This window comes from Hypomesus transpacificus, chromosome 17 (genome assembly GCF_021917145.1).
Source record: "Hypomesus transpacificus isolate Combined female chromosome 17, fHypTra1, whole genome shotgun sequence".
In the NCBI taxonomy this organism is placed as follows: Eukaryota; Metazoa; Chordata; class Actinopteri; order Osmeriformes; family Osmeridae; genus Hypomesus; species Hypomesus transpacificus.
Genome location: NC_061076.1, coordinates 14,493,605 through 14,508,859, shown reverse-complemented (window position 1 = coordinate 14,508,859; position 15,255 = coordinate 14,493,605). Strand labels below are relative to the sequence as shown.

At 53.5% G+C, this 15,255-nt stretch overlaps 2 protein-coding genes across 6 annotated transcripts in view; both read right to left on the bottom strand.

Annotated features, from left to right (window-relative positions):
* Positions 1 to 15,255, bottom strand: part of LOC124479268 (zinc finger protein 658B-like) — a 375,953-nt gene that overhangs the window by 293,789 nt on the left and 66,909 nt on the right. The gene's annotated exons all lie outside the window — the stretch shown is intronic.
* Positions 844 to 15,079, bottom strand: LOC124479230 (trinucleotide repeat-containing gene 6B protein-like). Of its 5 annotated transcripts, XM_047037857.1 has the most exons (22): positions 14,980 to 15,079; positions 14,741 to 14,857; positions 13,184 to 13,286; positions 13,073 to 13,094; positions 12,555 to 12,914; positions 9,189 to 12,224; positions 8,709 to 8,870; positions 8,319 to 8,506; positions 8,083 to 8,145; positions 7,834 to 7,989; positions 7,372 to 7,509; positions 6,965 to 7,117; positions 5,887 to 6,012; positions 5,461 to 5,662; positions 4,759 to 4,911; positions 4,371 to 4,535; positions 3,863 to 4,006; positions 3,578 to 3,670; positions 3,078 to 3,302; positions 2,843 to 2,913; positions 1,889 to 2,028; positions 844 to 1,697 (listed from the first exon to the last, which is right to left on the bottom strand). In XM_047037857.1, the coding sequence occupies exons 3-22, from the start codon at positions 13,253 to 13,255 to the stop codon at positions 1,145 to 1,147; spliced, it is 6,222 nt and encodes a 2,073-aa protein (XP_046893813.1). In that variant the 5' UTR covers positions 13,256 to 13,286; positions 14,741 to 14,857; positions 14,980 to 15,079; the 3' UTR covers positions 844 to 1,144. The 5 variants fall into 5 exon arrangements, with proteins under 5 accessions (XP_046893813.1, XP_046893812.1, XP_046893814.1 ...); XM_047037856.1 differs by having other exon boundaries at positions 14,741 to 15,059; XM_047037858.1 differs by having other exon boundaries at positions 3,078 to 3,299; positions 14,741 to 15,059.

Genomic DNA, 15,255 nt, shown 5'->3' with positions numbered 1-15,255 from the left:
ATTTCTGCTAAAAAACACAACTTAAAATGAGAAAAAAACAAACAAAAAACAAAACAATCAAAGCATTAGTGCCAATATTTCTTGGAACATACAGTCAGCAGTATACCGAATGCACTCAAAACATTGTTTTTGTATAGACCTTCTTAAGCAGCCTTGCTCACTCTTAACAAGACAGGCAGTAACATGCTCACGTACACCATCCTCACACACTCACACACGCAGCGACGCTTTATTCACTTGGTCTCATTCTCACTCATAGAAACGTTGTTCGCGTACTGTGGACTTCCTTAGTATGTGTCCCGCACGCATGGAGAACACATCACAGCCCCATACTGCCAGAAGAATTCAACAATTATCATAGTAACAGTAACAAACGTGATTGAGAGAGAAAGAAGTGAGAAAGAGAGCTGAGGGAACAACAGTAGGAGGTCAGCATCTTGAAAATGAACAATTACATTTTTCAGTAAATCCACTGTTCGGAAAAAAAAAAAAAAAAAAAAAGATTACAAAATGAAAACAACCATACAAACAAACAGAAAAACAAACTGGACATACACGGTAAGATACAGTTCAGTTGTCAATCAGAGCAGTGTTGTTTGCATGTGTTTGGATTTAGTCTCCGTTTTAAGGGACGTGAATGGGAACTGCCCGTTGAGTCCGACGCCACACAGTGGATCCTGCGTGACGGCAGACAGGTAATGCTGTTCTACAGTGACCGTCTGTCTGAAGGCTCCTCTGTATTTGGTGTGTGCATGTGGATGTAAATCTGTCTCAAGTCCCCCTACTAAGCACAACGACATCCAGCCCAGTCTCTCGGACCGACGGACTTAACTTTTTTTTTGTGTGTTTTTTTTTTTTTTCAGGTTCAAGTCTAGCAGTTGAAATCTTCATCTGTGGAAAAAGGCCTTATACACATCTAACAGTCCCTGCATTTGTATATATAGTAGCTTAAGTCTGGCCATGAGAATGTGTGTAAGCATGTCTCACATTTCTGCTTGTACGTCGTGTGTATGTATAAACGTACATATGTAATGAGTACTGAATGTGTGTATTTGTATACATATGTATGTGCTTGGATGTGTGTGATTCCCAGTGTAAGTTGCGTCAGTGTGTCTTAAACATATACTTATATAAACGGCGCGTGTCAGATGGAGTCAGCCCCTCCACCCAGAAGGTCGCCAGGCAACAGGGCGGCTGGGCTGCCCATTTGGTGCCTGTCCTCCATTTGGGGCGTGCCCCACAGACTGCTGCCGGAGTACCCAGGCGTCACCCCACCCCAGAGCCCTGCCCTGCTCGACTCCCCTCCCCCCAGCCCTCCCGCCCCGACCCCGTCCCCAGCCCCGTTGGTGCTCCACTGGGCAAAGACGCCCAGACCAGGTCCTTGGGCCGTCGGCACCTCCGGGGAGGTGATCGTACCATCCAGACTTTGCCAGCCGGAGCTGGATGAGCCCACACTACCTAGAACTCCTCCGCCTCCGTTTCCACCCGTAGTCGTTCCTCCGCCTCGCTCACTCCCCGGGGAGCTGCCTCCGCTGCTGGCCACGGCCGCGCTCGGCCCCGATGACCCCTGACCCGACCCTACCGTGACCCCCGGGCCGGCCCCCTCTGCCCCTCCCGCCTGGGAATGTGCAAAATAACGAGCCACGTCCTCCTCGCTCACAAACTCCGCCAGGATTGTGGTGTTACCCAGGACGCACCTAGGGGAGACAACGAGAGGTACTCCAATTAGGCCAGTCGAAACTGACATCGAACAATGGCAATTCCTGCGCCACAGCAATACATTTAATTCCCATCCATACTAAAGTGAGTGTTGAGAGTTCTCAGGGATGGAAGCCCGTATGAACAGTGCCCTTTTAAACGGCGTGTGCATGCAGAGGGGACCACCTACATGTGCAGTGCACCCTGGGCCTTGGCTGCTTCCTGTCTGGTGCTGTAGCGAATCAGAGCGCTGCCTTGGGTCAGGCCGAGGTGAAAGGTCAGCAGGGGGCCATGCTGCATGCAGATAGTCCTCAAGGTGGAGCCATCAATCTGGAGGGGAGGGAAAGGTTAACATGACGAAGTAGGTGGTCTGTGTGTGTCTAAAAAGGTGGGGGGCAGAATATCCAGTGGCATTCATACATCCACTGACGTGTGAAGAGGGCATGAAATGTGTGTGCATCTGGTGATGGATGGTCCTGTTCCAAGGTATCAGAAGGGGGAAATGTGTGTGTGTGTGTCTGTGTGTGTGTGTGGTTGTGTCTGTGTGTGTATACACACACTGAGCAGCGGCCAAGAGTGAAACTATAAAGAAAAAGGGGGTTGGCTATATAATTAAACAGTTTCCATCCCATGTTTCTCCCTGAGCAGTGCTTTCATGCCATAGCCATTCATGCAATCCCTAATTGATTAAATGGATCATCCAACTTCACAATCCAATTAGGCCTGGGTCACGCATGATACCGACACATTTGCATAAGATACACTGAAGGAGAATGCTGATGAACGACGATGACGATTTAATGGCTCCGCGTTCATGCCCGCTCCCACCAGCCCTGGGTGGCAATTTTGTTTTACAGCGGTTATAAATTCCGCTTCAGGGGCCTTGGTTGGAGAACATTAAATTGTGAAATTGCTCTCTTGCACGCGCGCGCGCACACACACCCTCCGCCATCAACCTTCTGCTCTGTTTCTCTAAGTCATCCAGTCATGAGCGTGTGGGTATTTCTCTACAGGCTGTCCCATTTCCTTTTCTCTCGCTTTCCTTTGCTCCCTCATTTTAATTTCCCTTCCTCCCTTCTCATGTTATTTTAGTCGCTTCCCAACCCACTCTACCCTTTTCCCGCCCCCCCCCCCCCATATGTACCTGAGGGGTCAGGTTGCTAAGCAGCAGCCAACAGCTGCCCCTGGAGGCCGCGCCATCACTCCACGCCGAGCCTATAGGAGGGAGGGGAAAGAAGAGTACAGTGAGCAGGACCAGGAAGTAAGAACATGCAGAAAGTGACAACGCGTTTTCTTCTAAGACCAGACCAACCTCTGCACATATGCAAAGTCAACGACCGTGTCAGGGATGTAACGGTTAAGAACACCTAAGCCTGTACCTGGCCCAAATCTGGACTGAGAGTCCTGACTGCCCCTGCCCCCGCCCCAGCTGCTGGCCAATCGCGGGCCTCCACTGCCCCATGGGGAGGGAGAGGCCTGCTTCTGACTGGTGAGGCCCGGAGGGGGGCGTGGCAGCTGGGAGCTGTTGCGATTGGTCTTCCACAGCTTGTTGTGTCCAATGGGCTCAGGGGGCCAGCTGGGCTTGTAGTCGGAGTACTTTGCTGCTTTGGAAACGAAAGCAAAACGGGACAGAGAGGTGCAGCTTACAAGACAGACCCCAGGAAGGGAACTAAGGAAAGGATGACTTCTGTTCAGACATGCTGCACTATCTATATATAGGAGAAACTGCAGCGCTGGTGATACCTTACACCTGCACAGACAGACACGGGAAGAGAGACGGAGATACAGGCTGAAGGAGGGAGGGAGGGAGAGAGATATAGAGAGAGAGAGGGAGAGGGAGGGAGAGAAGGAGAGGGCACAAGCATGTGCAGGTGCTTACCTGTGCTATGTGCGTTGCCGAGGGGGCTGTCTGAGGCACTGTAGGGCCAGGCACCTGGTAAAGGCAGCGAGGTGTTGAGGGAAGGGTTCGGCCCTGCAGGAGCGAGAAACAAGCCAGAGACAGGAAGTGAGCTCCCGAGAGAGGAAAAAGCTCCCCTTCTTTAACCGCAACACGACCGTGCACGACTCCAACCCAGGGATTCCCTCCATACGTCTACACACAGCAGTTTGAAAGCAGGTCATAGTGCTGTGAGGTAGCTACGCCCCGAAGGCCGGTGTGTCTGACCTGTGTTGTCTCGCAGTAACTGGTGGTCTGAGTCGTTGAGGCTGGCCGGTCCGGGGGAGCCCAGCACACTGCCGGGGGTCATGTAGGGGTCAGACTCCGGGTCGGCGCTCGGGATCCCCTTCCAGGGCACGCCTGGCTGGAACTCTGTGTCAAGACGAGCACAAAGACATGTGGTGAGCTTGGAGACGGGAGGGGATCCTCTGTATTGGCAGGAGCCTCGGCCTGTCATGGATACATGTCCTGAACTTGATCCCGAGTCCATGAGGCTATTTGCATGAGCAGCATGTCGGGGCTTGAGTCAGAACTTGACGGACCGATATCGTGAGGGCGTTGCCTTGGATGATCTCCGCCTCAAGTCAGGCATGGTTTTTGCTCAATTTTGTGGCAAAAAAATGACCGAAGGCATTCCGTTAAATCTAAACCTCCACTCAAGCAACTTCGATTCAGGAGCCTGCATGTCCAAAGGCATAGCAAACCCAAGTCAACGTAATCCATGTCTGTACTGTACCTGGAGGCCAACTGGAGGTGCCAGTCTTGGTGCTCATCTTGCTCCCTGGGGTCCGCTGCCAGTCTGAGGGGCACTGGGGGGGCATCCCCAGGCCCTCGCCCCCCAGCAGCTCGTACTGGGAGTACGGGGAGCCACCACGGGCTTTGATGGGGTTGGGCAAAGGACCTGGGGGAGGGGGGGAAACCACAGGATAGACTCAGAAGTTAGACAGGTTACAGTGGACCCGAGTTACCCATCAGTTCAATATTTGGTGTGGCATGACTCCAGATTATGATCGTGACGGGAATGGATGACGCCCCGAAGCATGAAACCAAAAGCATTTTGTTGAATGATTTAAGACTGTTGTGGCAGTGTCGCATCTCCACAGGAGACCAGGGGAGAGCCTCACCGTTCTTGTGATGGGCCGTGTCTGGAGGAGAGGGGGCGGGGGAGTGGCCCTCCATCATCCACTTGAAGCGGGACTGCTGCCCCCCTCCGTCCTTCATGCCCCCCATCATGGAGCCCAGCTCCAGGCCTGACAAGCCGCCCCCGGGGGCCAGACCTGGGGTGGGGGGGGGGGGGAGAATGAGATGAGACAACCATTTAAAGACGGCAAACCGCAGGGAGAGAGCTCGGGTTGCAGACCCCGATGGGAATGTGATAGTCTTAGACCACAGACGGCAGCCATGATTGCGTGTAATCCCACTGACATCCCACTCCCAGGAAACGAGGCTGCGGGAGATTAAAACGCTGGACCGTCGTCACAGCAACGCCGACACACTAGCCGCTGTTTTGACAAATTAGACGGATATGATTCGCAGATGGCCTCGTCTGACCTTATACTGAAAAGAGGAGTAAACAAAGAGTGACTGACGGATGGAAGCCACCATGATACTGACCCAGGGGGAAACAGAGCGAGAGAGAGAGAGAGAGAGAGAGAGAGAGAGAGAGAGAGAGGAACTATACAGGGACCAACAGTGACACTTTGTCCACACCGAAAAATGACTTATTTTGAAGTGATTATCTCTCCAATTGTGCTTGCACAATACCACCCGCCACATCGGTCCACTTGTCCTTTTAACCCCTCCCCCCGACGGACAGTTCAACTCACCAGAGTACATCCCCTGTGATTTGGCATGAAGGTCTGACAGGGGCCCCCCCACGCCAGGGTGCGGCAGGGAGTCCCCCATGGGCTGCTTGGACTGAGACCCCCCCAGGTGAGACGGGGACAGTTTGGAGCTCCCGACTCCCCCTCCTCCCACGCCGCCCTGCTGCTGTCTCTGCTGCTGCAGGATGGCCATGATCCTGGCCAGCTAGGGGGGAGACAACAGGACGGGGGATTCAACACAAAGACGTCAACATGGGAAACAGAAAATATGGACATGAAAAATGTCACTTTGGCTCTGGTTTATATGTTGAGGAATAGACGAATGGGAGCCGAGAAGGGGGACACATTTTTGGAGGATTTCAGGGGCACGGTGTGATTCTGGAAGGTTCTCTGGGTTCCGAGTGGCGGTCAGGAAGAGGGCCGGGCTACCTGCTGGGGGTCTGCCTGCTGACGGAGAGGCTGGGGCTGGGGGAACTTCCTCTGGTTCTGCAGGAGCTGCTGCTGCTGTTGCTGCTGCTGCTGTTGTTGTTGTTGCTGTAGCAGGAGCTGACAAGCCTGAGGGAGGAGGAGGCGAGGGGGAAGGGAGCAGGTGGAGGAGAGATAGAGATCAGCAAGGAATCCTCACAGTGGAGTGGATAATATAAGACACTTTGGTACACGTGTGTATTTAAAACGTATTTAATCAAAGTCTTAAATGAATGACTAAGTAACTGAAGTCAACTGTAGACAAGCTGTAGCTATATTGGGAATGGTGTCATGGGTTAGCGGAGTGGCGTTGCAAAAATGGGAAAGAAGGTAGTGCAAGTGAACCAACCATCTACAATGAGAGTAAATCCCTCGCATTTGCGACCAAATTTCACGCTGAGCGGCTAAAATGATCTTTAATTAGCCAATGGATAGTAAATTGTTCGATTTCACTCGCCTGTGACTGAGTTAGAGGCAAATAATAAATTTAGAGTTCGATTTTTACGGCACTCGTCACGCACAAAGAGAGGGATACAAAAAAAGCTATAATTCCAGTCGGAGCAGAAAACACTTACTACTTTTTTTGTAATCGAGACAATTTAAGATTACTGTTCCTTGCTCAGATTATTCTTGCTCTGCTAATCAGCTCTGCCAACTGCGAAAGAGCCTTCAGTGCCGAAAAGAGAATAAAATCAGATGTCCGCAGCAGTCTCACATCCTCACGCCTTTCACACCTGATCCTTGTTTCAACAGAAGGCCCAGAGCTTCAGCAGTAGGCCTATGAACCATTGTCAGCACTAGAGAGGTGGCTGAAGTCAAGTAGCAAGAGAAAGCCATTTGCTAAAAAACGGTAGATTAAATCCATATGTAACATAACGAATAATTCAGACAGATAATGTACTTGCATTGTTCATGCATTTCATGTAAAAAGTCTGTCGAGTTAAATAAAAAAATGTACTAGCCAATGGCAAGTCAAGCTTCATCGTGTCCGTAGAGGGTTGTGAACAGACGCTAACCGTGGATCCCAAACAAATCTACTCACCAGGTGGAACTGTTGAACGTGGGGGTAGATGTTACTGAGCACTGCTATCTGCTGGGGGGACAGCTGAGGGGGGAACACCCCTGCCCCCACGCCCCCCACGCCCCCCACGCCGCTGCCCGGAGACGGCATCTGCTTCAGCATGGGGCCTGGCACCTGCACGCACACAGGCACACACTCTGAGAACACACCCTCAACGACCTCGACCAGGAGCTCATGAGCACCATGCGGCTCTCTCAGGGTCAGGATGTACAGAGCTAAACAACACACACAATCAAAATCGCCCGACACACAGGCCTATTCCAAGACGATCACGGCGGTAAATAAATCGGGTCAGATGGATATCAAGGGGACGAACGGCTGTTTGTGCGTGAGACAAGTTGCGGGGGTGAACGGCAGGAGGCCCCCACCTGGGGCGACAGGAACTGATGAGGCACTTGGGCGCGGAGCCCCTGGGAGGGGGTGATGGGGTGCATGCCAGGCTGGGGTATCCCCCGTGGGGGGGGCATCCCTCCGCTGCCGCCTCCGTACACACCGTGAGCCACCATCTGCAGGGTGACAGGGAGGGGGCGGGGCACACAGGGACAGGTTAGGGAGGGGAGGGGGGGGCATTAAGTGGCACGGGTGGTGATGCACACATCTACCACACACGTCTGGTGTACAACATGGGAGGTTCGACGCAGCACTTTGGTTGCAAATCAAAATCAAATCAAACTTTATTTATATAGCGCATTTCATACCAGAAGGCAACACGAGGCGCCTCACAAAAGGGAGGCCTAACATGATATTTCAGGCTGCATGGTCTGGGAAAACTCTACTTGAAGCTGTAGAGTTGTGTGTTTAATCCCTGTGTTCTTTCCTCTGTCCCGTACCTTGTCACCGTAAGGCCCCATGTCTCCAGGCTCTTTGGAACTGGGCATGCGGTAGCCCCCTGCTCCCCCTCTCCCTCCCCGCCGCATCTCTCCGTTGTAGTCGCTCATCCCCCTCCGATCCCCGTCCAGCTTCTTGTCCACACTCGGGTCGTCGCCCTATCAAACGGATAACAGGACACATTCGTCTCCGGCTGGATTGGCTTTCTGAAATACTCTGCTGAGAACGGATATGAACTTATATGGACTTACCAGAAGGCCCATGTTGGAGAACTGGCGGTTCATAGGATTCATCCAGTTATCTCCTCCTCCACCCTTTAGAGTGCAAACAAATATTTTTTATGCTTTTAAAAACTAAACTTCAACCAAACCCTTTCAAAGTAATTGAAAACACCAAAACCAATGCAAAAATAAATCAAACACAAAAGACATTCCCGAAGACACAACAGATTGACTTGCGTGAGTAAAGGGCTGTTGTCTCAACCTACCTTGATGTTGCCCCTCTTGCCCCCGTGGCCTTGGTTCCAGCCGACCGAGTTGTAGGAGGAGTTACTGCCCTGCGGGCCCGCGCTGTTCCAGACCCCGCCCCCGTCGTCCTCGTCCTCCCAGCTGGGGTTCCGGGAAGCGGACACGGAGCCGTCCCCCTTGCCCCAGCCCTCCCCCACCGACTTGGAGACTGGAGGACAAACGGTTTGAATTTAGCCGGTGGGCGTGACATCAGACATATTTATCACTACAAACATTCATTCCGTTCAGCTGTTCCTGTCCGAAAATCTGTCTAGGAATGCATCATCAAGGAAGAAAAACTCGACAAATGGTATGCAAGTATGAGAGGAGCTAGTTCACAAAAAGTGACTGAGCTTGTGGAAGCGCCGTACCAGACTTGACAGGGTTGGGCGAGGGGTTCCTCCAGCCGCCGGCCTTGCTGGAGTCCTCAGGGTCGCCCCAGCTCGCGGGCTCGGTGGACTGGCCCCAGGCAGCTGTGCCGTTGTCTACAGATTGTCCTGCCATGTTGCTGCTCCCTCCCCACATACCTGGACCTGGTGGAGGCAGAGAGAGAGAGAGGCAGAGAGAGAGGCAGGGAGAGAGAGAGAGGCAGGGAGAGAGAGAGGCAGGGAGAGAGAGAGAGGCAGAGAAAGGGAGGGAGAGAGGCAGGGAGAGAGAGGCAGAGAAAGGGAGAGAGAGAGAGAATTGGGAGTTAAAATAACTTTTCAATAGTCCCAAACACACACAATCTCTAAATAATATGAAAACCCCCCTAAATGTATTATTACCCTTGTACATGTATTATTATTAATTTCTTATTAGGATTATACCTGAGGACAAATGACAGTATAGAGTCAGACTGTGTTCCTCACCCATGCCGGGAGCGGTGGCGGGGTTGGCGTCCCTGTTGGGTGGGATCCCCTGCTGTCTCCTTGGAGGCTGCTGCTGCTGAGGGGGCGGAGCCTGCTGGGCCTGGCCTTGCAGTGGCTGCGTCTGGCCAGGAGAGGCACTGTTCTTGTCCCACAGGTTGACATTCTTGTTGTTGTAGCGAGTGGGGTCGCCCCACGCGGACGTCCCGTCGTCGATCTCCATCTTGCGGCTGATGGACTGAGGGGAGGGCTCCTCCCAGCCGCTGGACTCAAGGGCTTCTCCAGGGATCTGGGGGATGGGGCCGGAGATCCAGCCCGGGCTTTGGTTCTGGCTCTGGGGTTGGGGTCCTCCGGAGCGGCCCCAGCCCCCTTGCATGGACCCTGGGGGCTGTTGGGTCTGTGATTGGTGCTGCTGTTGATTTGGGGCTTTAAGTGACGCCGCTTGGCTGTTTGGTATCTGTGCTGTGTGCGGCTTCCCGCCCCCCCAGTCCTGGTGGCCTTTTCCACCCATGTCTCCTCCACCACCTCGGTCTCCACCACCTCGGTCTCCTACACCTCGGTCTCCACCACCTCGGTCTCCACCACCTCGGTCTCCTCCACCTCGGTCTCCACCACCTCGGTCTCCTCCACCTCGGTCTCCTCCACCTCGGTCTCCTCCACCTCCCCAACTTCTCTGTGGGCCTCCCTCATCCATGTTGCCCCAGGAACTGTCGTCGGAGTTGCTTCCACCTCGGCCCCTCCCTTCTGACCATCCTCCACCACTTACTGGCTTGGCATCTCTCTGCCCCCAGTCTCCTCCTCCTCCTCCCCCACCTCCTCTCTGTCCCCAACCTCCACCTTCCCCTCTTCCCATTTCCTTCCAACCCACTGTCCCTTTCTCCTCCTGATTTCCTCCCCAGCCACCTCCACCACCACCACCACCACCTCCTCCTCCACTACCCTGTTCTCCGAACTCTCTCCAGTTACCCCTTGCACCTCCTCCTCTACGGTCACCAGCCCACTCTTGATCGTCGCTCCCCCAGCCTTTTCCCGGCCCCTCAGACGGCCCAACGTCACCCCAGCCTCCAGCACTCTTGCCTTCTGGTTCTTCTCCGAGGGATCCAGGTTTCCGCGTGCTATTCGCCCCAGGCGCTGGTGCACGGCTTGGCTGCGGAGCACTGCCTCCACCCTCCCAGCCATCCCTGGCTGGACCATGGCCTGGACCAGGGTTTGTGTGGGCCATGTGGGCCCCAGCAGATGGATCAGTAGTCTTTGAACCTGTGTTCGGGGGGTAAGTCGCCCCACGACCGGTGTTCATGGTGGATGACGAGGAAGTAGATGAGGATGAACTGCTTCCATCACTTCTCCCCCCTCCTCCCCCCCCTCCTGATCGTGCTTCCAGGTCCCAGGCCACATTCTGACGGATCTGGGTCTGCCCCCACCCGGTGTTGGACAACACCCTGGGATCCAGGTCGGTGCGACTGAGCATGCTCTGTAAGGCCACTTCAGCGTTGGGGCCCTGTTGAGAGCAGTGGCGTTGGCTGGAGTGCTCCGGCTGATTGTTTGGGTCACCGCTCCCCGCACTGGAGCCTCCCCCCACCCCTCCTCCTCCTCCCTGGCCTCCCCACTCCTCTACCCCTCCCTCCCCAGCTTCCACTGGCTTCTGATTGTCCCAAGCTCTTGTCATAGTCGCAAACGTCGGAGAGGCAGAGTCCTGGGAAACCCCTCCTCCAACTCCTCCTCCACCGCTAGCTCCGCTGCTGTTGCTGTTGCTGCTGCTCCCGCCTCGACCTCCTCCGCTACTTCCCGTTGCTAAGTTACCGGAACCTCCTCCTCCGACACCCGCCGACCCATACTCCCCCTCTGGGCCTCTGTCCCAAGCTCCCTGAGATACCGCTGGGGTATTTGAGCTACCCTCGTTGCCTCTTCCCCACCCTTTGTCTCCCGCCGACCCTGCCTTGTCGCCATGGCTGCCGAAGCCCCACACACTCCCCTCCTGCCCCTGAGCGCCTCCTCCAGCTCCTCGACCTCCCCCTCCTCCCCACCCATCAGTCTTAGAGGCACCTGTGTTGAGGTCGGAGGAGGAGGGCGGAGGCATCGCTCTCCACGATGAGGAAGTTGAAGAGGAAGAAGATGATGAGCCAGAGAGATTCCCACTCCCTCCTCCTCCTGCCCCACAGTCCATGATACCATCTGCACCTCCAGTATTTGGTCCCGGTCCACCTACTCCCATCTCCGGCCCCAGTCCCCCTCCCCAGTGCTGCTCCGCGTCCGAGGTAGGCCTGTCCTGGAGCAGGTGCTGCTGACGGTGGCCGGATGGATTCACAGAGGAGAGAGGTTGAGCGCCGCTGGCAGAGAAAGGTGAGGTGATTGAGGATGACGGCGACCCTCCCTCGGTCGTTCCTCCGACGACCCCCGCCGGGGTCCCATCCTGCACCAGGGCGGGCCAGGCGGAGGGGTTGGTGTTGGGGTGGAAGTTGGCACCGAGGCCCCCACCGCTGCTGACCCCCCCGGGGCCCTCCTGAGAGCCAGGGAGAGGGGAGACTTTGGAATTGTAGAGAGCTGTTGCTGCTGCCGGCCCACCCTCAACAACCCCCACGGCCCCGGCTGCCTGGGCCGGGGGGGCGCCCCACGCGGCGCCGGACGGCACACATTCATTGAGCGAAGACGAGGCGGACGGAGGAGAGGAGCGAGGCGAAGAGGGACTCTCGGAGCTCCCGGATCCCGTTCCAGATACTCCTCCTCCTCCTCCTCCTTTCGGCTGTTGGCCGCTTCTCTCACTCCACGAGGCACTGCTGCTGCTGTTCGGGCCGTCCAGCTCGGCTCCCTCCCCTCCCTCGGGGCCCACTCTGGCCCCGGCCACGATGCTAGGCCACTCCTCCAGGTCAGACCCGTCCACAATCACCTTCTCCCAGCCCTGAGAAGGGGGCTGGCTGCCAGAGCCCGCCCCCCATGTGGAATTTGCATAAGTTGAAGTAGTAGTAGGAGAAGAAGCAGCAACTGAAGATGAGGATGATGACGAGTGAGGGGGTGACGATGAGGATGAAGCCAGGTTGGGATCTGGTCGAAACAGAACCGAGAGAAAACAAAAGCGTTTTTTTTAAAGAAACGTAAGATGTCGATTCCTAATACAGTGGACTTGAGGATATGTGGTCAGACAAGAACACAATCAAACACGAACAGTAACCTGAATTTAAAAAAAGGTGAACGCGCGGGTGAAGCGCACCACATGGGCCCTTGGGTTCGAATCCGTCCCCGGGCCTTTAGCTGCAAGTCTTCCCCTCCCCCTGCCTACCTTGAACTGTCCTCTAGCCGAAGCATGATCCATGCCAAAACTATAATCATAAAAAGGTGAACCACGACCACCTGTTGGATTTGACCATCACTCACCTGTGGCTCCGGCTGCATCTCCATGCAGCGGGGGGGTGGCTCCCCTCCCACTGCCTCCTCCAAGCAGCATGGAGGACAGCGGGGGCTGGCCCCTCTTCAGTAGCACTTTCTGGTCCTGCTGGCAGCGAAATCGCGGGGGCACCTCCCGGGGCATGTAGCGCTGCTGCTGGGGGGGTTGAGTTCCAGAGGAGGGGGGCTGTCCGTTGGCCACAGCAGCCCGCTTTGCATTGTTCCCGGCCGGAGGGACCGCGACCCCGGCTGCTGGGCAGGGGGACGAGGGAGGAGCAGGGCCAGGGCTAGGGGACACGGAGCCTGGGGTGGCTGGCGTCTGGGTGGAGGGGGGCTTGCTTGATTCTGGCACTGGAGCGGTGGAAATGGTGGGACAAAAACACAACCGAGAACAATCAGTGCTGCCTTGTGTCAGCTTTGTGGTTTGGAAAGAATGCACTGTGCTTTGTTTAGAAATGTCAGCTACATTCACCCAGATTGTATAGCCCAGGAAAGGGCAAAGAGCTTACCTTTGATTTTCTGTTCAGTCACCTGTAATTAGAGAGGACACTATGAGCAATCGATGCAAAATGGTTAAATGTTAAAATAAACCATTAAAGTCCCCCATGCCTTTGACGTACAGAGGCAGAAAGTACCTTCTGGGAGGCTTCCCTTTTCTTTTTATCCTCTTTCTTCTTTTTCTTGTCTTCCATGAACTGCTGTTCCCTTTCCTGACCCTCCTGTCTGGAAAGAGGTCAGAATTGTCAGGGATCATCCTTTCCAATTGCCTACTATCTCAAGTGTTTAAAATTACCGCTCTGCGATATTTTGACATTTCCTTGACAAAACCAGCTATTTTGGCTGTCTGAGTTCACTGTCATTAACACTCTCCACAATTAGTTAATGTTACAAGCAGGGAGTCAGATGGCTGAGCGGTGAGGGAGTCAGGCTAGTAATCAGAAGGTTGCCGGATCGATTCCCCGCCGTGCCAAATGACGTTGTGTCCTTGGGCAAGGCACTTCACCCTACTTGCCTCGGGGGGAATATCCCTGTACTTACTGTAAGTCGCTCTGGATAAGAGCGTCTGCTAAATGACTAAATGTAAATGTAAATACAAGCAAAGCAGGGCTGTAATGTTAACCTAGTCAACTTGCTTGCCAGAAGTCTACGGTAACCACTCATTGCATTATTCATTGGAAAGCAAATGATTGTAGATGTAACCTACAGGCTATTCCAGATACAAGTACAAGCAAGAGTATGTGAAAATTGATTTTAAAATGGCAGCTGTTGGTACATATGTGTATGAGATAAATAAATTGGCAGAGAAGATGAGACCTTGTTGCTACAGTTGTATAGTACAGCAAGCGAGGGTGGCGCGAGTGTGTCTGCCATTACAAGAAATACTGACATGGGAGGTCGGTTTCACAGTCAAATAAACACTATCTAACGCTAACAGGGAACGATAACCACTTTGCAACTCCGGGGCCTACAAACTAGCCGGGAAGTAAGCTGCAAATTCAATTTAAGCACGGCACAGTTCAGCTAAGCCGCTCAAAATTACCTAGCAAGCTGTAAAGAACGAGCTAGAGCTAGCGAACTGACATTAATCCGATAGTGTAAAAACAAGCTACTCGGCGTGTCAAACTCTGTGCTATTTAAGTTAGCTAGGTTCAGCAAGGCCTAATTAACTAATTTCACATCAACCTTTTCCCAAAACGGCTAATGGTTAGTTAGGCTTTCTGAGTATTGATGCTGCATTCCTTTTAGCTAGCTAGCTAGCAAATCGTCTGCATTGCGATGGAAGATTGAGAACCGTTGGGTTCTGAAAGCGAGGCCTGTTCCCACCAGCGAGTTCGGCTACAATCAAGCCCCTACTCGTTTCTCCATGCAAGGTCCCCTAATCGCGACAGACCAGTCTTGTGCAAGCTCCAGTCAGGTACTGTAGTGGACTGCGGTGCAAGGGCTCGCTAGCGAGCTGACAAGGCCAAAGGCGACGATTAACTTCTTCAGTGACGTTTGCTGAGTAGCTTGCTAGCAAGGTAGAGCGGTGGCTATCCAGCGTTCATAATGTTCCAAGTGCTTTCCAGAAACAGACAGAATAAGACTTCGTCTACTGTACATTTTTTTTTATAACTTGTTATTAAGAACATCACGGAATACAACATGCAAAACAAGAATGTATCAGGCAAGCTACTCACCTCAGGAATCACAAACTACATAAAGTGCTTCTGTGCAAAATTCTTGCAGACCTAAGGTACTGTAGCTGACTGGCTTGCTAAGCTAGCGAGCGAGCTAGTTCTTCGAGGCGTTCAAGGCTAAATAGAAGAATAAAGGAAATCCACCAAAAGGTAAAATGTTAATTATAGAAAAGAGCTGGACATGTAAATATCCTCTCGTTTGTATGTAGTCTTTAAGCTTTAAACAAAACATGCATAACCTCTTGATGACTGTCGAGCGATGTGAGATCGGTTAGTTTACTATCGGCCATTTTGCTTCTCTGTGCAAGCGCCTGTGTTGTTGATCAGAGGGGGGAGGAGGAAGGGAGATGCGATCTGATCTCCCTGCAGAAGGGGGCGCTACCAGACCAAACCATGACGTAATGAATACATTTTGTACTTTTAACTTTGATCACGGTTAAAAACATCACAGTGTAGGTTATGTAAATCACTATTGCACTGAAACAATTTCATGAACATGAGGGTTATAGATTATA